This window comes from Emericellopsis atlantica, assembly GCF_019669845.1.
Source record: "Emericellopsis atlantica unplaced genomic scaffold F5Z01scaffold_16, whole genome shotgun sequence".
In the NCBI taxonomy this organism is placed as follows: domain Eukaryota; kingdom Fungi; phylum Ascomycota; class Sordariomycetes; order Hypocreales; family Bionectriaceae; genus Emericellopsis; species Emericellopsis atlantica.
In genome coordinates, this window is record NW_025764718.1 from 652,063 (window position 1) to 674,280 (window position 22,218).

At 56.0% G+C, this 22,218-nt stretch overlaps 11 protein-coding genes across 11 annotated transcripts; 4 read left to right on the forward strand and 7 right to left on the reverse strand.

Moving 5' to 3' along the window:
* Window positions 1-3: 3 nt before the first annotated feature.
* Window positions 4-780, forward strand: F5Z01DRAFT_737503 (uncharacterized protein; the record flags this gene model as incomplete). The annotated part of the gene is made up of 3 exons (XM_046266802.1): window positions 4-340; window positions 407-657; window positions 753-780. The coding sequence occupies exons 1-3, from the start codon at window positions 317-319 to the stop codon at window positions 778-780; spliced, it is 303 nt and encodes a 100-aa protein (XP_046117577.1). The 5' UTR covers window positions 4-316.
* Window positions 781-919: 139 nt separating this feature from the next.
* F5Z01DRAFT_657863 (major facilitator superfamily transporter) lies at window positions 920-2,302 on the reverse strand. The gene has a single exon (XM_046263666.1). It carries the CDS (start codon window positions 2,281-2,283, stop codon window positions 967-969), a length of 1,317 nt encoding a protein of 438 aa, XP_046117578.1. The 5' UTR covers window positions 2,284-2,302; the 3' UTR covers window positions 920-966.
* A 284-nt stretch (window positions 2,303-2,586) lies between these two features.
* Window positions 2,587-4,579, forward strand: F5Z01DRAFT_688550 (uncharacterized protein; the record flags this gene model as incomplete). Its single annotated transcript, XM_046266051.1, has 5 exons — window positions 2,587-3,126; window positions 3,176-3,490; window positions 3,557-3,822; window positions 3,873-4,458; window positions 4,507-4,579. The coding sequence occupies exons 1-5, from the start codon at window positions 3,023-3,025 to the stop codon at window positions 4,577-4,579; spliced, it is 1,344 nt and encodes a 447-aa protein (XP_046117579.1). The 5' UTR covers window positions 2,587-3,022.
* F5Z01DRAFT_151923 (uncharacterized protein) lies at window positions 4,445-6,120 on the reverse strand. Its single transcript, XM_046257737.1, has one exon. The coding sequence runs from the start codon at window positions 6,037-6,039 to the stop codon at window positions 4,717-4,719; it is 1,323 nt and encodes a 440-aa protein (XP_046117580.1). The 5' UTR covers window positions 6,040-6,120; the 3' UTR covers window positions 4,445-4,716.
* On the reverse strand, window positions 6,110-8,240 carry F5Z01DRAFT_657874 (armadillo-type protein). Its single transcript, XM_046263667.1, has 3 exons — window positions 7,797-8,240; window positions 7,171-7,699; window positions 6,110-7,122 (listed from the first exon to the last, which is right to left on the reverse strand). Exons 1-3 carry the CDS (start codon window positions 8,092-8,094, stop codon window positions 6,501-6,503), a joined length of 1,449 nt encoding a protein of 482 aa, XP_046117581.1. The 5' UTR covers window positions 8,095-8,240; the 3' UTR covers window positions 6,110-6,500.
* Window positions 8,241-9,391: 1,151 nt separating this feature from the next.
* Window positions 9,392-10,661, forward strand: F5Z01DRAFT_637397 (uncharacterized protein; the record flags this gene model as incomplete). Its single annotated transcript, XM_046262275.1, has 2 exons — window positions 9,392-10,490; window positions 10,543-10,661. The coding sequence occupies 2 exons, from the start codon at window positions 9,392-9,394 to the stop codon at window positions 10,659-10,661; spliced, it is 1,218 nt and encodes a 405-aa protein (XP_046117582.1).
* A 605-nt stretch (window positions 10,662-11,266) lies between these two features.
* F5Z01DRAFT_657879 (ribosomal protein L6, alpha-beta domain-containing protein) lies at window positions 11,267-12,639 on the reverse strand. Its single transcript, XM_046263668.1, has 4 exons — window positions 12,442-12,639; window positions 12,160-12,207; window positions 11,636-12,069; window positions 11,267-11,571 (listed from the first exon to the last, which is right to left on the reverse strand). Exons 1-4 carry the CDS (start codon window positions 12,485-12,487, stop codon window positions 11,518-11,520), a joined length of 582 nt encoding a protein of 193 aa, XP_046117583.1. The 5' UTR covers window positions 12,488-12,639; the 3' UTR covers window positions 11,267-11,517.
* A 198-nt stretch (window positions 12,640-12,837) lies between these two features.
* On the forward strand, window positions 12,838-14,288 carry F5Z01DRAFT_688558 (vacuolar protein sorting-associated protein 26-domain-containing protein; the record flags this gene model as incomplete). The annotated part of the gene is made up of 3 exons (XM_046266052.1): window positions 12,838-13,401; window positions 13,482-14,096; window positions 14,149-14,288. Exons 1-3 carry the CDS (start codon window positions 13,185-13,187, stop codon window positions 14,286-14,288), a joined length of 972 nt encoding a protein of 323 aa, XP_046117584.1. The 5' UTR covers window positions 12,838-13,184.
* A 189-nt stretch (window positions 14,289-14,477) lies between these two features.
* F5Z01DRAFT_151916 (nucleoporin Nup120/160-domain-containing protein) lies at window positions 14,478-18,360 on the reverse strand. Its single transcript, XM_046257736.1, has 3 exons — window positions 17,540-18,360; window positions 15,462-17,486; window positions 14,478-15,413 (listed from the first exon to the last, which is right to left on the reverse strand). The coding sequence occupies exons 1-3, from the start codon at window positions 18,150-18,152 to the stop codon at window positions 14,584-14,586; spliced, it is 3,468 nt and encodes a 1,155-aa protein (XP_046117585.1). The 5' UTR covers window positions 18,153-18,360; the 3' UTR covers window positions 14,478-14,583.
* F5Z01DRAFT_708794 (putative RAD51 protein) lies at window positions 18,243-20,008 on the reverse strand. The gene is made up of 3 exons (XM_046266463.1): window positions 19,631-20,008; window positions 19,428-19,575; window positions 18,243-19,380 (listed from the first exon to the last, which is right to left on the reverse strand). Exons 1-3 carry the CDS (start codon window positions 19,712-19,714, stop codon window positions 18,569-18,571), a joined length of 1,044 nt encoding a protein of 347 aa, XP_046117586.1. The 5' UTR covers window positions 19,715-20,008; the 3' UTR covers window positions 18,243-18,568.
* Window positions 20,009-20,053: 45 nt separating this feature from the next.
* F5Z01DRAFT_657889 (hsp20-like protein) lies at window positions 20,054-20,927 on the reverse strand. The gene has a single exon (XM_046263669.1). The coding sequence runs from the start codon at window positions 20,735-20,737 to the stop codon at window positions 20,276-20,278; it is 462 nt and encodes a 153-aa protein (XP_046117587.1). The 5' UTR covers window positions 20,738-20,927; the 3' UTR covers window positions 20,054-20,275.
* Between the last annotated feature and the right edge of the window lie 1,291 nt (window positions 20,928-22,218).

Here is a 22,218-nt window from a genome sequence, read left to right on the forward strand (position 1 = left end):
CCAGGGTTCTCTTTCGGTCACCTATGTCACAGAGTAAGCTTGAAGCTCTTGGCTTTCGACGAAGTTGAGCCATTATCAGGCAGCAATGCAAGTCGAGACATGGACTCACGGTCACCGAGATACGCAAAGTCCGAACGCGTGCATGAGTGAACGTTTGTAGCTCTCGTTCTCTCTTATCAGTCTATGTCATTGCCAAGCGCCCATGTCTCCTGTTGGGGGAAGCATCAAGTATAAGTATGCCACATGTCACCCTCTCTTCCATGTCTTCATTTCAACAGCAACCAACATTTGATCCCTCCACCTCGAACACTTCACAATGCAGCTCACCAACCTCTTCACCGTTGCTTTCCTTGCCGCCTCCGCCGCCGCGGACTGCTACGAGTCCGGCGCCGACTAGTACGACCAGGACGCGGCCGCGGTGGTGGCCGATAAGGCCTGTGACCTGAAGTTGGGCGGCACGTATGGCCCCGAGGGCACGTACAATGGAAGAAAGGCCGCGTGCTTCAACACGCCCCACGGAAAGATGGACTTTATCATCACCCACATCTCGGATGGCGAGAGGGATCTCTCACAAGAGGAGTGCTACGACGGTCTCCAGAAGGAAATTCATGGCTGCGGCAAGGGAGGATCATCCAGCTACACGAACTGGCGTTACAAGTACGTATGACCCCTTTCGGCAAGCAGCTGCGGCAGCAGTTGGCTATTTTCATCCAAGGTCGACAAAGATGTACTGACAATTTCCCTCCTCACAGGGCCGATCCCAACGAGGGCGAGTGCTAGATTGTGTAGTTTGGAAAGATCGGGGAATATTTGACGAATGTCTCAGCTAGAGCGGCACAGGAATCCATTATTCTGTATTTTTGAGAAGATGACACAGAGCCGGCAAAACTAGCTTTTTTTGTCATTCGGAAACTTGACTCTGATTTCTACATGTCCAACGTACTCCCATTGTGTGCTCTAGGCTTCTCAGAAGACGTACTGAAAACGCAAGCTCCGATCCCCCTGCTTGCCGTTGCTTTCCTTACTCTCGTCCAACAGACGCTTCTTCTCTCGCATCCGATACTTCAACAAAGCATAAAGCAGGCCCACGCACAGCAAGGCGACAGCTTCCCCTGCGAGCGAGATCGCATTCCCCTTGACGTACCGCGGCGCATCGTAGGACGGGTAGATCTGGGACGAGGCCAGCCCGGACGCATTCGCCAGCGAGATGAGGAGCGCAATCACAATGGACCGCTTCGAGTCGGGCTGCGTGTTGTTGGACACCCACGTCACCAGGACCGTGTTGAAGGGGTAGATACCCGCCCCGGCCAGGAACATGGCGAAGAACCCAGCCGCCTTGTGGCCTGTCCCCACGACGATGGCGTATCCGCAGATACCCAGCAGGGGCGTGTGGATGAGGCAGACGGCGCGCTTGCTGAGCCGATCCGAGACGAAGGTGGTGATGGCCGTCGAGATGGACGCAAAAATGTACACGGGGATGCTGAGATAGTTGGCCTCCAGCGCTGTGTATCCCATGCCCCTGAGCAGCGTGGGGAGAAAAGTACCAAAGCCAAAAAGGGCGATGGAGGAGCAGAACAGGGCGGCAGACGCGAGGTACAGAAAGGGGTCCTTTAAAGCCATGGCCACTTGGGACACATCCAGTGACGCCGTCTCCTTATAGGGGTGGTTTCGCTCCTTGATGCGCATGACGATGCGCTTCTCCTCTTCATTGAGGAACCAAGCCGTCTCGGGCGAGGCCGGAAGGCTGACCCAACACACGAGCCCCAGGACCAGAGATATGACACCTTCCACAATAAAGAGCCAGCGCCAGGCGGAAAGCCCGTGCCGCGACCCCATGGATTGGATGCCATAGGCGAACAGCCCGCCGAGAGCCCCAGACAGCGCTATGGTGATGTACAGCACGGCAACCCGCTTGGCCTGGGATCGGGCGGGGTAGATCTGCGAGATGGTGAACGTGAGGGCCGGGAAGAGTCCTGCTTCGAAGAAGCCGAGCATGACGCGCACGGCAATGGTCTGGCCGTAGCTGTGGACGAAGCCCGTTCCTATGGTGATGGCGCTCCAGGCGACGACGGCGAGGGCGAGGACACGACCAGGGCCCCACGTCTTAACGGCGATCACCCACGGTGTCTCGAAGAGGACGTAGGGGATGTAGAAGTACATGGAGATGTTGTTGAAGTCGGTCCCGCGCATGCCCGTGTCCTCCTCGAAGCCGAAAACGCGGGCGTTGCCAATGTTGGTGCGGTCGAGATAGCCGAGAAGGACGAGCAGGGCCATCTGCGGCATGACGAACTTGTCGAACTTGGACAGCACATTGTTCTGCTCTTTCTCATCCGCCAAGGTCGTGGTGGTGGCCTCGTTCAGGCTGATGTCGTCGTTGGGACGAGTTTGTAACTCCGGGTCCTTGTCTGAGGTGAGCATCTTGTTCAACAGCGCTTCTGGCTTTCGTTATGGGCAGGTGAGAGCTCAGACTTACCTTTGTAAGTGCTGAGTCTACCATTTAAGAGCCCAGGTGATGGCCGCCTGCTGCGGCATTACATGTACACTTTCCTGCCTACCGCCGACATGGTGGTCGAAGGATCAAAGCTCCGCCATAAACAATGGCAGACCGATAGAGGTCAACTTCGTCATTGGCCGTCTTGATCAGGATCACCATCCTCGCTTCTGTTTTGAGGCTCCTACGACGATAAAGATGCAGTGTTCCCCGCATGTAAGCTGTCTTGCTGCAGCTGGGTGGAACCCCTGATAGTACATATATGGCCATCGTCGGCGGACGAGATCCGACGCCGGACTCTGAGATGATCGACTGGCCGTCTGCCGGCAGACAAGTCGGCTGGGATAGATCCGAGGGGCGGGCTGGTTTCCCAGATAGGATTGTAGCAAAGAACGTCCGGTCTCGCTCTCAACGCCCGCTTACCCCAACCTACTCTATATGTACTCTCGTGGAGTTGGGGTCAACCTTTCCATCATCAAGAACATCATTCAGCTCGTTGTCTTTTGACTGAACCGCTTCGCAGGTCTCACCATGGGTTCTCTGACGAGTTCATCAAGTCTCACAATCAACCAGGAGAAGCTGGCCAGCTCTCTGCACGAGAGCTGCCAGTTCGGTGCCGCTCATCGATGGGGCAAGTGAGTTTGACTTCCAGGACAGTCGTGCAAAGCTGACGCCCCCCGCTAGAAGCACCGAAGAAACGGGCATGGCCCGTCTGGCTCTGGACGACACGGACAAGCAGGTCAGGGACTGGCTGATGGAGCAAGCCAAGACTCTCGGCCTCAAGGCCTTTGTCGACGAGATGGGCAACCAGTTCATCGTGCGACCTGGAAAGCACAGTGATATGCCACCCGTCATGATGGGCTCCCATCTCGACACGCAGCCTACTGGCGGGCGGTACGATGGTATCCTGGGTGTCATTTCCGGTCTCGAAGCTCTGCGCACACTTGTGGATAGTGGCTACGAAACAGAAGGCCCAATTGGTCTGGTAAACTGGACAAAGTAGGTGATCATCCTTGCAGTACATGCTATGTTTTCCTCGTTAAACACTGACCAAGAACCCAACAGCGAAGAAGGTGCCCGCTTCCCCAAGATGGCCGTGTCCTCCGGCGTCTGGGCTGAAGCCGTGCCACTGCAAACAGCTTGGGATCTCCGTGAGGTCCTCGCCAAGGACGGCGCGCCCAAGTCCATGAAGGAGGAGCTCGATCGCATCGGCTACTGCGGTGAGCACAAGGCCTCGTACAAGTCCAACCCCTTTGCCGCGCACTTTGAGCTCCACATTGAGCAAGGGCCTATCCTCGAGGACGAGAAGCTGAAAATCGGCGTTGTCAAAGGCAAGTCTTGTCTTTCTGCTACTGCGGTACCCCCCTGACTAACTTGACAGGCGTCCAAGCGTTCAAGTGGTTCAACATCACCGTCAAGGGGCGCGACAGCCACGCAGGCACGACACCTCTTTACGCCCGCAAGGATCCTGTCCTGGCCGCCTGCAAGCTTGTCGCTGCCGCCAATTTCATTGCGCATGAATTCCAGGGTCTTGCGACGACGGGGATCTTCACCACAGACCCCGGCACCGTCAACACCATGGCCCACACGGCGACGTTTACTCTCGACTTGCGCCATGTCCAAGACGAGGTCCTGGCCGAGATGGTGAAGGCGTGTGAGACCGAGTTCCAGCGCATCTGCAAGGATGATAGTGAGCAGGGTTGCGAGGTGCAGTGGGAGCTGCTCGTGGACAGTCCTGCCGTCGAGTTTCACAGCGACTGCATCGCCGCTGTGGAAGCGAGCGCGGCGGACGTCTGCTCCTCACTGCCGGAAGCGCAAGGGGGAAAGCAGCTGTGGAAGTATATGATTAGTGGTGCCGGGCACGACAGCTGCTACACCAATATGCGGGTGCCTACGAGCATGATCTTCACCCCGACCAGGTCAGGCATTAGCCATAACCCTACCGAGTACTGCTCGCCGGAAGACTGGTAAGTTTGAGCGAGATTGCATGCGTTGTCGTCGCTGACCATCGACAGTGCCTTGGGAGCCAACGTATTACTTGGTGCTGTACTTCGATATGACAAGCAGCGAGCCAAGCCGAGTTCCTAGTAATGTAAATACACACACGTTTAGAAGCATACGAAATGCCACGACTTTGTCCCCATTGACGAAGCAAGTATAAACACAAAACGCCAAGCCCTGATGATAACCTCGGGTCGTCCAATTCCCATCTACACCGCATCCCCTCACGAAGCAGACACCTTGCGCACCAGGTTGCTCGGCACAAAGGGCATCTTGGTCACGACGCCCTTCCTCTTCTTGCCCCGGACCACAACGTCCACCTCGGTCCCGGACTTGTGCTGGCCATCCTTCACGTAGCCCATGGCAATGTTCTTGCCCAGCGTCGGGCTGGGGCATCCGCTCGTAATGACACCAATCTTCTCGCCATTAGCCTGAATCTCGGCGCCCTCGCGCGCAGGCGCGCCCTCGACGACGAGACCGATGCGGCGACGCTGCACGCCAGCACCACCCTTGGAGCGAGGCGTGAGCTGGGGAATGATCACCTCGGCGCCGTGGAAGCCGCCCGCCTTGCGACGCTCAGGCGGGATGATCCAGCCCAGGGCGGCCTCGGGAGGTGTCGTGGTGTCGTCCAAGTCGTGTCCGTACAGACACATACCAGCCTCGAGACGCAGCGAGTCACGAGCGCCCAGACCGGCCAGTGCCAATCTCTCGGGACCAGCAGCGTCGAGCATGGCCTCGGCGATGGAGGGCGTCGTCTCGAGAGCAGGGTACTTGTCGCCCTGCAGGGAGATCTCGAAGCCATCCTCGCCCGTGTACCCGGCACGGCTGATGAGCACGGGGTGCGAGGCGCCCCCGTCCTTGAGCTTGAGCTGCGCCCAGAACGACTGGCCAAAGTAGATCTTGCTGAGATCGATATCCGAGGCGAGGACCTCTTGCAGGATCTCCAGGCTCTTGGGGCCCTGGAGCGCCACGAGTCCCGAGTTCTCCATCCGCGTCCACTGCACGTCACCCCCAAACTTGCCAAGCTCCTCGTCGAGGTACTTGTTGTCCTTGTCGTAGCAGGCGCCGTTGGTGACGACGTAGTACTCGTCCTCGCCCACTCTCGTGATCACTGAGTCGTCCACGATGCCACCGGTCCCAGGCCAGAGGAAGGTGGTCAGTTTGCCCTGCATGGCCTCCATGCCGCTCCACGCGCTGGGCGTCACCTTCTCGAGAAAGGCAGCGGCAGCGGGTCCCTTGAGGGTGTGCTGCACCATGTGGCTGACGTCGAACAGCGAGGCGCTGTTGCGTGTGAAGATGTGCGACTGCGCCAGCGGGGTCGAGGCGTACTGCACGGGCATGTGGTACCCGGCAAAGGGGACCATCTTGCCCCCACGCGCGACGTGGAAGTCGTAGAGCGGTGTCTTCTTGAGCTCACCACCTGGGGCGAGCTCGGAGCCATGCCGTAGGGTGGTCTTCGAGGTGAGCTGCTTGGGAGAGCATAGCGTTGCTCGGGGACGGGCAGAGGCCAGGGCGCCCGGTAGGCGGGTTGCTGCGCGGAAAGACATGGCAGCTCAAAGACTGAATGAATGAAATTTTATTGAAGATCTGGGTGTAAATGGTGAGGGAAGCTCTCACTCTCTCTGATAAGAGCGACATGGAGGTTGACGCAACAAGGTCCAGCCACCTCCACCAATCACAGTGGCCAATCGCAGCGGGTGGAGCACGGCTACCACCGGATCAGCTCCGACGATGCCAACTCTCGACTCGGCGTCTATCCGAAGGTCATTCGATGGGTTGGTGAGTAACTGCCTACGTGGTATTAAGTATTGAAGCAATGTCTCTCGAGCTTGGATGGCGTGATCATTAGAATAGATGCAAGCGGTGGCTCATGATCAGGGGTTCTCGAATTGTGACGGCTCTACTTCGAGATCTCCCCGGGTACGACTGCGAGGCAGTACTCCTTACAACAAAACAAAAGGGGTCTATAACAACGGTATAGCGCACCTACACCTCCGGCCACCAGGAGTTAGATGGACATCTCCTCAAACGAGTACTTGAGCCATCCACCCAAGGCCCTCAGACTCTCCCAGCGGACGTTCTCGTCCTCTGACTGCATGAGCTCCATGATCCTCCTCTTCAACCCAACCTTCTCCAGCTGGTGCCGCTTCTCGGGTACCTCCTTGACCAGGTTCCCGACATCGCTGCACGCAATCGCCAGGACCTGCTTGTCATTGTCCCACGACTGCTGCATAATCTCGGCCAGTTTGCGAGGAATGACCCCGTTCTCGTAGTCGAGGATCTTGCGTGCATTCTCCGCCCAGAACACGGAGCTGCGGTGGGGCGGCGACCAGCGCAGGTGGCCCGATTGCACCTCCGCGACGTACTCGTCAAACGTGGTCTTGGTCTTTGTGTACTCGTCCAGCATCTCCTTCAGGGCCTCGAGGTCCTCCAGCAGGTCCGGGTCGGTCAGATGGCGGCTGGCCAGGTTCTCCAGGGTGCTGGGCAGTCTGGCGAGCACGGCTGTGGGGAGGAGTGACTTTTGGTTCTTCTCGAGCAGGTTGTACAGTGTGGACACGATGAGGCGCGTGGTCTTCTCCTTGGGCGAAAGGCGCAGTAATTGTGTGTAGAGGATGATCATATCATACTCGCTATGTCATGTTAGCAAAAGGGTGCGAAACTTCTCGACAGGCACTCACTCATCCAGCTCGTCGCCAATCTCCGCCGCCTCAAAGCTCATCTGCCAGACCACGAGAAGGACATGGTACAGCAGCTGCAGACCAACACCTCCACCCAATGAGCCCTCGAACCCGGTGCTGCGCACGCTGGCGTTGCCACTCCAGAGGCTGGCGGACGAGTTGCCGTTGTTACCAACGCCCGCGGCGGTCTGTAGGATCTTGATCAGCGGCGTGATGGTCTCGCTGCGGTGGTCCCAGAACTGATGGCGAGAGACGGGGCCGAAGAGCAGCGAAGAGTACTCCAGCACCGCGATATCTTGCAGTCCCGCGTCCGTGCTCTTGGCTAGACTGCTGAGGTAGCTGAGCATCATCGGGAGGGCCTGGTGTGTGGCTTGCGACTCGTCGCGGGCAGTCGCCATTAGGCTAGCGAGGGCGTGTGCGGTCAGGAGCGGGATGGCGTCTTCGGTATTGTTGGATTTGAGGAGAGGCAAAAAGTGGCGGTAAGGGTCTGTGTTATCCTTGAAGAGAGCTTTGGCGAGCGACGGGACGTCTGATAAGGAGGAGTGTCAGCGTCTGGACATTGGGCCTTGAGGCTCGGGGGGCATTGAAATGCGCTCCTGCAGCAGAAATCCTAGGGGAGCACTTACCGTCGAGAAGATCTGAGAGAAGGACGAGGATGTATTGGATGACGTTCGCATGCTGAGCAGCCGATTCGATCACGCTGGGTTTGCCCGCGCCGCCCACAAAGAGCAGTCGGTATCCGTCAAGGTCACCTTGGACAATCTCCTTTCTCTGCTCTGGCTTCTTAGCCTTGTCCACAGCCCGGATCTTGCTATAGTGGTCTTCGCTCAGGGTGCCCGCGCGGACGGCGCCATCCCATGGAATAGGCCTCTGGCGAATGTTGCTCTGGAGCGACGCCAGGTATGTCGGAGGGTCGAGCGACATGATGGCGAAGACGGCGCCGCTGCTGTAGACGCTGCGGATGAGGAGGAGTGGAGGTCGTCGTCGTGTGTCGTCGCTGGGATGTCAATGATGGAGCGAAGGGCTAGAGGCTGGAGCTCAGGCTGGCGGCCGAACGGGGTCGAGGCAGGTCAGTGATGCAGCGTCACCAGGCGTCTGAGCTCCCTCCACTTGGCTCGGGCGCTTCAAAGGTGTGGCTGATTATGCACCAGCCACATGCATGAGCCACATGAGCCGGAGCGGCTGCTGACATAAGGAAAGCGGGGCGGGACAGTCCGAGCCCGACAAGCTTGGACCATGTGCCACACCTCAAGCTGGTGACACTTACCAGCCACTCAATTAATTTGGCTTCAGATCCAACGTTAATCTTCAGCAGAGGCTGCCAGATTGGACCCTTTGTTTCAAGTCAGATCCGCTGCAGGTACGCGCAATCGTCAGGTTTTCATCGTGAAAAGAAACCGCATTCTGCCACATCTCATATGTTGTCAATGCGTGCTTAAAGACGAGTGATGAGGATTCGTTATCGATAGCGTCTGCCCCCCGCGAGGCCCGCGGCGGGCCGAAACTTTGCTGCGACTGGCGACTGGCGGGTGCGTTGGCAAGCCTCGCATTGAATCTGGAAATTCGATGATGTCGACAATCATGTCCAAGAGTCTGCGTCAATGCCCATTGCCCACGAAGATTTCTCGTGATAGTCTGTTGTTCATTTCAATTGTATCCGCTCCACCTCTGCAACGACACCGAACGTCGTCACAAATTAGCCGGCAGTAATGGCGAGGTTGGGCTGCGTGAGGCGGTCCGTCGAGTTGAGGTGTAAGTGAGATGGATGAAAGTGGGAGGCTGGGAGTCTGGGACCAAGGCACACCACACTCTCCATCACGCTTCCCAACCATCTAATTAATAAAAGTCTTGTCACCGGTGCCTCGCGCCTCGTGCCTTTCCATTCCTCTTTTCATTCCTCACCTGCGAGACTCCTTGGACGTATTGCTCTTGCTGCTCCCATCACATCACTTTGCAACCGACGACGAGTCGACGACACGCATCATTGAGAAAGCCAGCACAACACAACCCCACTGATCGGGTACCTCAGCATAATTGCAGAACCAGCGCGGAAAGACACTGCCAAGCCGATTACGGCGTCGAGCACCGCTTGGTGACTCTTCCGAGGGTTTCTGGTCGCCTTGCGATTTTCGAGCTCACCGCTCCCTCCCGTCTTCCCGCATTCCTCACGACCCGAGACAACTCTCCGCGACAGCGATCAATTCCAAGGTCAACCCGCACAATGCGTTCGCCCGCCCCAATAAAGCGGTCTCTACCGCTGTGTGCGCTCCTTCTGAGCGCCGCGCACCTCACAACCGCCACGCCGTACCCACGCGACAGCCTGCACGATGCGGGCTACTCATACCTGATGAACTACGACTGCGAGTCTTACTGTGGCTCTAACAATCAGCTCTGCTGCCAGAAGGGTGCGGTGTGCGAGACCCCCGAGGGCGCCGGCCCAACATGCATCATGGACCACGAGAAGCGAGGTGAAGAATGGGGCGCCATCACGACGACCTGGACCGAGACGAGGACCTTCACCAGCACCATCATGACCCACTGGCTGCCCGCGCCGGAACCGACAGCGGGCGTCTCCTGCACACCCCAGGCCCCGGAGCAGGAGGCTTGTGGCGAGATCTGCTGCGCTGGGTGGCAGACGTGTGCGTACGAAGGTCAATGCTCGTCGAAACCTGGCTACCAAGAACCCACGGCCATCATCGTCACCTCGGACGGCAAGACCACGACGCAGTACTCCGCGCCCTACCGCATCACCGGCACCACGACCATTGTCAACGGTGGGGGCCAGGCGACGGCCACAGCCACGGCCACAGAGACCGCGTCCGAGACGGAAACCAGTGACGGCGTGCCTACCGAGACTAGTGACAGCGGTAACATCGGCGCCGGGAGTGGCAGTGGCGACGGCGGTCTCAGCGCAGGCGCCATTGCCGGCATTGTCATTGGCTCCATCGCCGGCGCCATGCTTCTCCTCCTCCTCGCCTTCTGCTGCATTGCCCGCGGCCTCTGGAAGGCATGCTTCGGACGGAAGCGCAAGGAAACCGTCGACGTCTACGAAGAGCGCTATTCGCGTCGTGGAAGCCGCCCGCCCCCACCACATGCCGGACGCAACTCGCACGGCGGGTGGTTTGGACGATTTGGCGGCGGTGGTCGCGGTGATGCCAGCGAGAAGAAGTCAGGCGGTGGCAAGTGGCTTGGTCTCGCCGGTCTTGCGGCCGGCCTGCTCGCGCTCCTCAACATGAAGAAGGATAAGAAGCCCGTTCGCCGCCCTGCTTCGCGGTACAGCGGCTCTTACTACTCGTACTCAGATACTAGTCGTGGCGCTGGTAAGTGACTCCCTCCCAAAGCTGGTGACAAGCAATGCTAACGACATAACAGGGTCCTCTAGTTCGGGCCGCAGAACACAGCGCAGTCGTCGCACGGGAGGTGGGAGCAGAGGACCGCCCAAGTCCTACTATAGTGAGAGCAGGGACTCGCGTTCTCGCTCTCGCCTATAGAGTGGTGTGGCGGCTTGACTTTTGCATTGCTCTGTTTATTTTTCTTTGCACATTTTGTCTATTGCAACATTGAATCAACGAGGTCAACGATTACGACATGGCTCTCAACGATTCGCTCTGAACATTCTTACGACACAAAGGCACTGGCGTTTCAGGGAGAACAATTTCATGTGGCCAGCCAACCATAATGTGCTTGGCTTGTTCCTGTTAGATGAGACAAGGGTTTGAGGATTCGACTGATATTTTGGCGATGGTACTCGAGGAGGTAACGTTTTGCTATGAGGGGGATTCCCACACGATAGAGATGAGGCAACTGCACATATTTGATAATGCAGACAACGATTACGCACATCTTACCGAATTCCTGACAACAGTGAATCCTTCCTGATTTCAATAATAACAATAAAATCCCGCTTCTTATTTGTGTTACAACCAACTTTTGCTTGTCTGGCAACTCTTTATAAATAAAAACTCGGGCCATCCCCATAGACTGCAGGGTAGGCTCAAGCTGGAGAAGCGCGTTGCATGCTGCCCCAAGCTCATGCGAGAATGTGCAGCGTGCTACGTACGTCTTCACAACACTACTCACGCTCACGATACAAAGCATGGGTTCAATAATTGTCATTATTCGTCTCCCTTCTCCTCCCCAGGCGCTACGAGAGCCGACCAATGTGCACCGCGAGACAGATCACGCCACCGTCCGGGATACAAATATGTAAGGTCAGAGAAAAATCATCTCCTGGCTTTTTGAATTCGTTTTAGTAGCAACCCTTGCTACTGACATGCATTGATGACCCTTCGCCACTCCGAGACCCAGAAACGCAAAAAGAAACAAACATTCCGTCGTTCTCCATGTCTATTCCTCAGTGACGACGTTGCCCTTCTCGGAAACGTACAGACCGTCCAAGAACTAAAAAATAATTGTCAGCATGCACACCCATTACAGCACTACCCCTCTTGGGAAGAAAACCCACCTTTCGGATATCCTTGTTCCTCACACGGCAAGCCTGCTGAATGTCCGCAGCGCTTTGCGAGACGTTCTCGAGCGAGTTGCCGGTCAGGACGAGCTCGTCCTTCTGGTTGGTGGAGATCTCGACATCGACACCCTCCTGCATCATGACCCGGCGGACATACTTCTCGCCAATAAAGTTGCGAATCTCCACCTCGTAGAGACCAGTCTCGGCCTGCTTGTCCAGGTTGACGTTGATGGGAAAATGGGCGTAGACGTAGCGCATCTTGTACTTGAAGCCCTTGGTGACACCGATGATGAGGTTGTTGATGAGGGACTTGACGGTGCGGAGGGCGGCGACGTTCTTGCGGTTGCCGTGGTGGATCTCAATGGAGATGGTGTTCTTGGTGGGCTGGCCGAAGACGACGGCCAAGTGGCCGAGGTCCTTGACGAGCTTTCCTGTGTCCAACATGTCAGAAACTCCGGTTCCCGTCTAGCGTAGCATCCTCGTCCCTCGCGTGGCGGGACGATCGTGGGAGTCGCGCGTACCTCGGGGGCCCTCAACGGTGACGATACGGGTCTTGATGTGCACCTTGACTGTTGGAGAGAAAAAATGTCAGCGGGTCTTGCTTCAGCCGATCATCAATTGCGACAATTCCGTCCATGTGCCGCCTGCCCCGACCAGACGCAAATTTGCAGTTGCTTTGAAATTCTCCCCATGCTCGTAAATTGCAGGTCCTTCGTGGGCAAGTTCGCAACTTCGTCTGGGTCGGGGGTCGGCGGCACGAGTCGATGGAATTGTCGCAAACGGGCGAGAAAGTCGGCACGTACCACCCTCGGGGATGTCAAGAGTCTCCGAACTGTGAATGTATCTCATCCTGGCGGTGTTGGCGGGGGGTTAGTTGTCGGAGGTGGTCGAGGGTATCTTTTGCGGCGGCACGGGGATCACGACGATGAGGTTGGGCGAATTTCGTGTGGGCGAAAAGTTCTAGGGCTGGCATCCACACGTGAGGGCAGAGAGTGTGCAGCCGGGGTTCAGCCGTGGATTTTTTTCTCTGCGGGAGTGGGGTGTCCAGCACGTGACAGAATCCTGCTCCTGCGTCAAGCCACTATGACACCAGCCACACCACGATTCAATCAGCCGAGGGGTATCAGCCCGCGTTGCCCAACGTCCAATTGACTCGGATAGCCTGTCAAACCGAAGTACATGTAAAAAGCTGTATATAGAGCGTAGCTGAATCATAGGATCTTGAGTTGATTGTGTGTATCTACATTTCACACCGTGCACGTCTCACAATACTTGCAGTCACATTGAGTTCGCGGGCTTGAAATGCTGCAGATTGGACAGCAGCAGCACCTGCCTGGCTGCACGTAAGTGGGGAGCTCGGCCGTTCTCCAACTTGTTGCTCTCCGCCTGGAGCTTGAAGGCTGGAGCCACGCGCCCGATACGTCAGCGTTCAACGACGACATAGGCATCACCGCGCAACCGCCCCGACAACTTCACGACCGGCTCTCTGTCGCCACGACATCAATTGGTACTCATTGCTGGATCAGATCCGCCGCAGTCAGTCATCATGTCGTACTTCTTCACGACACCGGTCGACATTGACGTCGTCCTCGAGAACACGGATGACCGGTCCATGGTCGACGTCAAGCTGGACAAGAACAGGCGCGAGAAGGCGCCGCTCTTCATGGACGGCGAGTCGGTCAAGGGCGCAGTCACAGTACGACCAAAGGATGGGAAGCGCTTAGAGCACACGGGCATCAAGGTCCAGTTCATCGGCACCATAGGTACCACAGATTCCCCCGACACCTTGCGCTACACTCGCGCGCATCGCGCATGCATGCTGACCCGACTGCCCTGCACCTAGAGATGTTCTTCGACCGCGGCAATCACTACGAATTCCTCTCCCTCAACCAGGAGCTCGCCGCGCCCGGCGAGCTGCAGCACCCCCAGACCTTTGACTTCAACTTCAAAAACGTCGAGAAGCAGTACGAGTCCTATAACGGCATCAACGTCAAGCTGCGCTACTTTGTCCGCGTCACCGTCTCCCGTCGTATGGCCGACGTGATTCGCGAAAAGGACATTTGGGTGTACAGCTACCGCATCCCTCCCGAGGTCAACAGCTCTATCAAGATGGACGTCGGTATCGAGGACTGTTTGCACATTGAATTTGAGTATTCCAAGAGCAAGTACCATCTGAAGGACGTTATCGTTGGCCGCATCTACTTTTTGCTGGTGCGCCTCAAAATCAAGCACATGGAGCTATCGATCATCCGGCGGGAGACGACGGGCGCCGCGCCAAACCAGTACAATGAGAGCGAGACGCTGGTGCGGTTCGAGATCATGGACGGATCACCGTCCCGAGGCGAGACGATCCCCATCCGGCTGTTCCTTGGTGGCTTCGACCTGACTCCCACGTTCCGGGACGTGAACAAGAAATTCTCCACAAGATACTACTTGAGTCTTGTGCTCATAGACGAGGGTGAGTCTTGCGGGCGGTTTCTGCTGCAACGTGGCAGTGCTAACGTACATAGATGCTCGCCGCTACTTCAAGCAATCAGAGATCATCCTCTACCGCCAATCCCCCGACGCACCCCAGCTGCAAGGCGCAGGCACCCACTCGCTTCCAGAGAACACGGAGAACAAGCTTGCTGCTGTCCAGGCGCCAGCCTGATGGGGCTACCTAGCCTATTGATGAAAGCCACTGGTCCATGTCGACCGGTGTTTCTGTTTTGAGCTTCTTTATTCAGCATAGGGTACTGGCGTCACGGAGGGATATTATATACTGGAAAGCAGATAGCCGTTCTTACACTTGTAGTAGCCCGTGGAAAAGAGCGTTTCAAGTGTCGTGAATCGATCCCCAATTTGTGTGTGACCTGTTGTCCATTCCGAAAGGTATCTAAACCCGCCTAAGCTACAATATGACAATCCCATACATCCGATGCTCTATGCGTTACAGCACTCTCCATTCATGAGAGCTCCATCACGTCGTCCTCTGCAAATTCAAATTGGTTGTTCTGGATGGAGGCGATCCGGTCCAGCTCGTCCTGATATTGCTTGCGAATGTCGGCCAGGGACACCACCGTCCTCTTGGCGGGCAGACCCGCAGCAGTGCCTTCCGATACCCCCTCGTCGTACACCCAGGCTTCCTTTGCCTCGACACAGCTCAGAGCGTTGATCAAGAGCAGGTACTGCTTTGTGACAGGTGTGTCGAGCACGTCGTCCCCAGTGATCTTGTCGCCCTCTCCGGCAATCTTGAGCTTCTGTATGCGGTCCAACAACACAGACGCAGCACCACGGAAGTTTCCGTGTCGTATCCGCCACGAGTAGAGTACTTGGTGGTAGGGGAACCCGTCTAAGACGTCGAACGAGGTCTGGCACCGCTGCGTGAGGATATCATCGACATCCTGCTGCATGGCGGGGAATGAAAGTGCCACAAGCTCATTGCTGTGGCCTGTTTGGCACATACGGTCGACAAGCTTTCGTAGGTTGGAATATCTCATAGCACCATCCTGCAGCGAGAGCAGAGTCGTATGCGCGAGCTGGAATTGCGAAGTGGCCACCGCGGCGTTGAACAAGCGGCTCAGCATGTCTGTCCTTGTCAAATCGTTCTCGGATTCTTTGCCGAGAAATTGGACAGCTAGGCGGGCAAAGTCCACGACGTAGGAGTAAGCCCTCTGCTGCTCGTACAGGGCAACAACGTGTGAATAGTATTTGCCCGGTCCGTTGTTGAAAAGTTTCCAGTCCGTCTCGTTCAATAGCCCGACGCTTTGGCGGGAGAGTTTGTGCTTGGTAGAACCTGGCATCATTAGTCCTCGTGTCTAATCCGAGAAAATTCACAACTTACTCAGCCCAATAGCTGCTTTCCTGAATTGCGTGGCTGCGGCGTTGAAGTCCTGCAGGGCAAAGAACACGCGTCCCTGCACATACACGGAGAAAGGTTCGTAGTCGCAGAAGGGTGCCGTCTCCAGAGCCAAATCCGCCCTTTGGTGGCGCAAGAAGTTGCACTGGATGAGTGTCGGGGGGATGTCGATCTCGCTATCAATGGCACACATATCCGCCACTAGGTCGGTCAGATTGGCGGCGAGTGACCCCTTCTTCACCAAGCGAAAGTCGAAGAGCTGGCCTACGTTCGCTTCCAAGGCCGTCACGACAGGAGGCTCCTCTGCGCTCCTCTTTGACGACGCACCGGACATGCCCTTGTCCTTGATCTCGGGCACGCTTAGATCGGTGCGTCCAAGCCACCTAAGAAGCTCCAGGCGCCTGAGGGCAATCAACAGACGTCGGTAGAACTGCCCGACGGCTATGCGGTTATGCAGTGCATCCTCCTCGTTGTCGAACTCGAACTCCATGTGGACAAGCAGAATCAGTTGGCTGAAGCAGACCCTCCAGTACAGCTCAACGCTGTACTCTACGCCTTTGAGCGCCAACTTGTGTCCAAACTCGCTCAAGGGCACTTGGGCTCGCTTGTGTGAGTCACTGGGCGTTCTGATCAAGTCCAAAACTTCCCCACACAGCTCCTCGGTGACGATCTTGAAATTGTCTCCCAGCGCATCCACAACCTGGGCACAGTCATCGTCGGTGACGCCTCGCCAGAACCCTGACTTGTCTGAGAAATACTGAATCCTTTCCAAGTCAGTTCTGGACGATTCCTCAAAGAGCTCTGAGCGCAAGGCAGCCTCTGACAGCTGGACAAAGTTGTCAGAAAAGCCGTCAACAAATGACAGCCCTGCGTTGATGAGTGCTGTCAGGTCTTCCTGCCCCTCCTCAGGTGTCCCGGCATTGTAATACAACCTCTCCAATGCACTGCAATCGTGGACCACTGAGACAAGATCGGCACACACCACCCAAGCCGTGTCCAGTTCGTGATCGACAGACAAGCTGATGGCCTCGCCTCGTTGTCTGTCGAGCTCCACCAGGAGTCTGTAGAACCGCCGCCATTGTGTTTCGTTGGACGATCGGAATTGCTCGTAGTCAATGGATCCTGAAGGGCCCCTTTCCAAAGACGCTGTCGAGCCTAGAACTGTGCAAATGGCCTCTGCAATGCCCCTGCCTTTGATGTTCTCCTTTGACGTTCCCAGACCGTGCTCGTAGATTGCCAGAGCGGTGTTGAGGGTCGCCTTGGTGAATGCTCCTGGCTGGAGGATGGTACTCAACCACTTTTCGGTGACATCAGTTGGATCATTCGGCCCAGACGAAGCCGGTGGCCACGCGCTTGTGTCCAGAAACACCCCTTCCCAGCTCTCCTCCCACGAACGTGCCATGTTTTTCCTATCGAGTGGCAGTCGCTGCACCTTGTACGTCATGTTGTTCTTCCAGAGCGTCCACAAGTTCATGATGCCCTCGGCAGGCGAGGACAAGACGAAGTCAGCCAGCGTCCACACGTCCGAGGACGGCAGGACAGGCACAAGGCTGGCGTCGGGGAAAAGGTCGACGATGTCCACGCTGTGGGTTCCCTTTGCAACAATCTTCCAGAACTTGAACTCTCCTGCCCCGATGGGTGAGTAGGTGGCGCATATCCTCTGGCCCCGGGTGCGGCCAACGATTTGAACGAGGTTGGATTGCGCAGGGTCAATGACGAATTTTCCCACATCCTGAGGCTCGCGGTCTACATCGAGGATGTCGCCGGTATGCAGAATCTGGCCGTCGCCGACGTTCCAGATGCGCAGTCGATGGTCGAGACAAACAGTCACTGCGTATAGACAGTCTTCGACACCCAGCGATGTGACTTTCAGAGCGGTTGCTGCGCTGTACTCCATGTTGACCTTGCCGTGTCGAATGGTGTGCTTGCCTTGGAACGGGAGAAGACTCCTCAGATTCTGTTTCCAGCCCTGTACGTTGAAGAACGACTCCCTCCACAAGGGCCCAGCAGCTGCTCTTTGTCAGTTTGCGATCTTCTCCCGCCGCAGGTTCTGTAGTGCTCACCAGAATCAGATATAGACCGGTCAAAGCGGATCATGCCTCCATCATTCACTGTGACTAGTAGCATATTCGAATTGACGGCCACCATGCGATGAGGGTACTTGGTCGACAGCCCTGTAGGTGCCTGGCGCTTCGCGACATCCCCCAACGCAGCGTCAACAGCCGTCCGCCGCCGCAAAGTGTCAGGCCTCAACGTCAGAGTCCACAACACCCGCGCCTCATCAATGACAAAGATACAAAGCGCATCGTGCTCTTTCGGATCGGCAAGCACCACACAGTTCGGTAGAATCGGCGTCGCGAAATTGAAGTTCAGGACCAGTGGCGCATCGGGCGTATTCTTGTCCCGCCGCGCAACATCAACAACCCGAATGCTCAGCGTGGTTCCGTCATCTAGGATGCGCCACAAGAAGCTGCGTGGCGAGTCATGATGTTTTCTGTGATAGATTGACGAGGCACTCGCAAGGTTCCTGGCTCGAAAAGTCGACTCGTCTTCGGTCGTGGCCCTCGTGGGCTTGTGGTTCGCAGGGACGCAGACGCTGACAACAGATGCGGCGGAGGGAGGCTCGAGGTTTAGACGGGTCTCTTTGAAGAGATACTGTGTCTCGCCTGTGTCCATTGCGCCTCCATGTAGCGAGGGGACAATTGCGTCGAGAAAGGGCGAGAAGATGGGAAGTGGAGTGCGTGAAGGCGTGAGTTGATGTTTTGCGGTCGCGTTGGATGTCAATGGCGGCAGAATTTAGACCAAACCGCGCTCCAAACGGCACGCTAGCCCAATATGGCAATCAGCTAAACTTCAACTTTCGAGTTGTAGCCTCTCAACATTTGTCCGCAACACATGGTTGCATTTCTTATATCGATCCTTGAGATATCAATATCGGGAAGAAATTTTCACGATCAATGTCAAAGCGATGTATTTTGCGAATTATCGGTCCCAGAGAAAACACCCTACACATAACGCCGCAAGCCATGCAGTACCAACACCATGTCATCAACCCTTCATTACATCGGAGACAACGAAACATGATCACTGGCTCAGTCCTTCTCCACATCCTTGGGGGCAGGGTCCGTAATGCCCTCTTCGCTGATTGCGAATAATGTGTCAGCCTCAGGAAGGCAGGGACTGTCGTAAATCTTCGCAATGCGGGTCTCACCACGTCCCTTCTTCAGACTGATTCGGGTAGTACTGGCGTGGGCGATAATGTTGCCTCCAATTGGTTTCTTCGGATCAGGGTTGAACATTGCACTCGGTCCACCGTCGACTTGAGCAACGACCTGATTAGTGATGACGACAGCGATGCCAAACTCGTCCGCCAGGCGCTGCAACGTACGCATGAACTTGGCAAGATGAGTTTGGCGATTCGAGAGTTCACCTCGGCCGCAAAAGTCGGTCCTGTACAGTGATGTGGCACTGTCGACAATGAGGAGAGAGAATCGCGTCTCGCACATCATGGCCGATGCCTGGTTGAGGAGCTGGAGCTGATGATCCGAGTTGTAAGCACGAGCGTAGGCAACATTGTCGAGGACTTCTTCTCCGGACAACCCAAACCGATTGGCCACAGCCAACATACGGACAGGTCGGAACGTGCCCTCAGTATCAATGTAGAGGCATTTCCCCTCGCCGCCGCCCATGTCAAATGGCAATTGGCAAGTGACCGCGAGGGTATGGCAAATCTGACTCTTCCCCGTTCTGAACTCGCCAAATAGCTCGGTCACGGAGCCGGTCTCGATACCACCAGCAAGAAGCGTGTCTAAGTTCTTCGACCCTGTAGTGATGGAAATGAGCACACTTCGACGCTGGTGCATCTCGGTAGCCGTGGTGAAGCCCATTGGGACCAGTTTGGAGGCTGTTTATAGTCAGCGTCCGATCGTGCATTGAATTGAGGTGCTTTACCTTCTCCAAGAATCTTGGCAGCCTTTTGCTCCGAAATGCCTTTGATCTGCTCAAGCGTTCGTCGTGGTGTGTAAGCAACCGACTCCACAGTGTTGAAGCCACCATCGACCACAAGCTGGATGTCACGTTTGGTGAGACCAGCGACTCCCTGAAATCAAACACGTTAGCACAAGTTGGGATTCCTGACAATGGGCGCTGTTTACCTCGAGGGCCGAGAGTGGCGTGGGCGCGCCGGGGCCGTCCATGGCTTCCTCACCGGCCTGAGCCTCATCATATTCTTGGCTCATTGCGACGGATCGAAATACCTGCGTAATGGGAGAGTGTGTTCAACGTGATTCAACAGATTCAAGGTGAGTGATGTGAACGAGGGGTGAGGAGTCAAGATGGAAGCCTGGAAAGTCCTGGTGCTGACAGTCGCGTGGACGCGCCGTGGGGCAAGAGCTATCGCCACACGTCAACGCCAACTCACGTGACATCAATAACCAAGGCAACCGGCGTATCCATCATCATCATCAATGGAAGACGTGAACAAGTCAAAGTTGAGAGCTGGATACTAATTTGATATTTATATGAATTCAAATCCTCTAGGTACTTAACGGTCATCACATGGGCAATGCAAAATTATATGAAGTTATTGAAGTTCTTGAATTGGTGTACAGAGCTAGCTAGTATTGTAGGAGTAAAGTGTGCCTGCGAAGACGACAGATCCCATTAGTGTCTTGCTGACCAACGCCCAAACTCAGAATCCGGCCGAAAAGAGAGTGTTTCGCAGTAACGCCTCGCAATGCTGATGAGTGTGTGTGTTCTTGGATGAAAATGTTGCACTTGTCGATTCTCGCGCCGCCCCTTTACTGGATAGCAATTCGGCGCGCCTCGTGCTTCTTGGCCTTGGGCACCGTGATGTTCAGGATGCCGTCGCTGAGGTTAGCAGTGACGCCGTCCTGGTCCACGCGCGCGGGGAAGTTGAAGGTGCGCGAGAACTCGCCAATGCTGCGCTCAGAGAGCCAGTACTTGGCGCGGTCCGGCTGGGGCGCGGCCGACTTCTGGACAGCCTGGGACTCGCCGCTGTGGCCCGCATCAGTCTTGTCGACGGAAGTGAAGCCTTCCTCCTCCTGCCCAGCGTCCTCGACAGTGGCCTTGTGTGACTTGGGCGACTCGGTACCGCTGGAGATGGTCTTCTGGTTGGGCTTGTTCTCCACGGCGTGTGTGCCAGTGGGCGAGGTGCCGGCAGTGTAGGTGCGCTCAACCTTGCCGCGGATGAGCATGTTCTGGGGGTCTGTAAACTCGATGTTGACATTCTCCTTGGTCATGCCGGGGAGTTCGCCGTGGAGCTCGTATGTCTCAGCAGTCTCGCGAATGTCAAACTTGGGCGCGAAGGGAGCGAGCTGAGAGCGAGGGCGAGAAGGGTGGGTGCCATCGTTGGCGTTCTGACGGCTGTAGCTGTCAAAGTCGTCAAGGAGGCGGAAGAGAGGAGTGAAGGAGGAGTCGTTGGAGGTGGTGTAGAAGTTGCGTGGGAAGAAGGCCATTGTGCTGGTTGTTGGTTTGAGTGGTTGTTTTAGTGAGGAGTGTAGTTGTTGAGTGGCGTTCAAGAGTGGTCGCAGAAGTTGTTCTGAAGGCTTGTTGTACTTGTGACTGTTGTTCTGGAGAGAAAAGAAGATCGGGTTGTGAGGGCTCGCTGCGTTGCTATATACTTGAAGCCATCGCCAGCCGTAGCAGCTGGAAACCGCAGGAAGAATCCATGATTGTCATCTGAACTACACCAAATTTACTGTGGTATCATCTAGAAGTTACGAGCACGCACCAAAGATTCGGGTCATCTGACAATTTGTTTGGCATGTTGCGCTGAGCGAGCATCGCCAACCTGCTGCGCGACCAGAATGTGGTGGAACATTCTGGCACCCCCTCGGAAACTCACAGCTGCAGCGCTTTGGGCACTTGCGCAAAGCACTCGTTCTGTAATGACCAGGTAGGAGAAACGACTAGAATTACGTTCTATGAGAGCATTCGGCTGGCTCTTGAACATTTCGGCGCAATTGATGCAACGACAACGCTCTCAGCGCGCTCGCGGAGTCGCGCAGGCAAAAGTTGGCATGCAGAGGTGGAAGATACACTAGACCGAAAGTAGTTCGTGATCCAGCAGCCCATCAAATCAGCGATGTACAGCCCCATTACGGATACCTGGTAAATTGCCTTACATAATCACCTCTAACAGATAAATGCTTTGACATGAAATACATCATTAATCAGCAATACTTCTATCGATCTCGGTAGGCTACATGAAGGGTAGGTCTAGACCAACCGGGTAGTCTCAAGGACCCCATGCTGTGCCAGTCCTTTGGGTTATCCCCGGACACTGACCGCCCCTGTTCACCGTATGGTGTACACGTAACAAATTTCTGACCGTGAACAAGCTACAGTAATAATAAATGACGTGAGTGCACTGATGATTGCACAGTAAGGCTGTATCACTTTCTGCTTTTTTTTTTTAATTTGATATATCGGCTGCTATCCCCACAAGGCGCTTGCAGCTACATCATATAATCGCGCGATCCAGACGTATGACGACACTGACGTCCACCTGCAGAGTCGTGCTCGTCAGTCGACGGACACCGTGAGCTGTACGTAGTGGGATCATTCCATGTCGCCTGTTCCCGGCAATCGCACGTAATGAGACTTTGACCTCGCTGCGGTAGGCGCGGCGACGACGATACGCAGTGCGACACGCAGTTGACGAAACCTAGACTGTTCCACATCAAGTCCCGTACACTCCCAAGGCCTTCACCAATGTGCG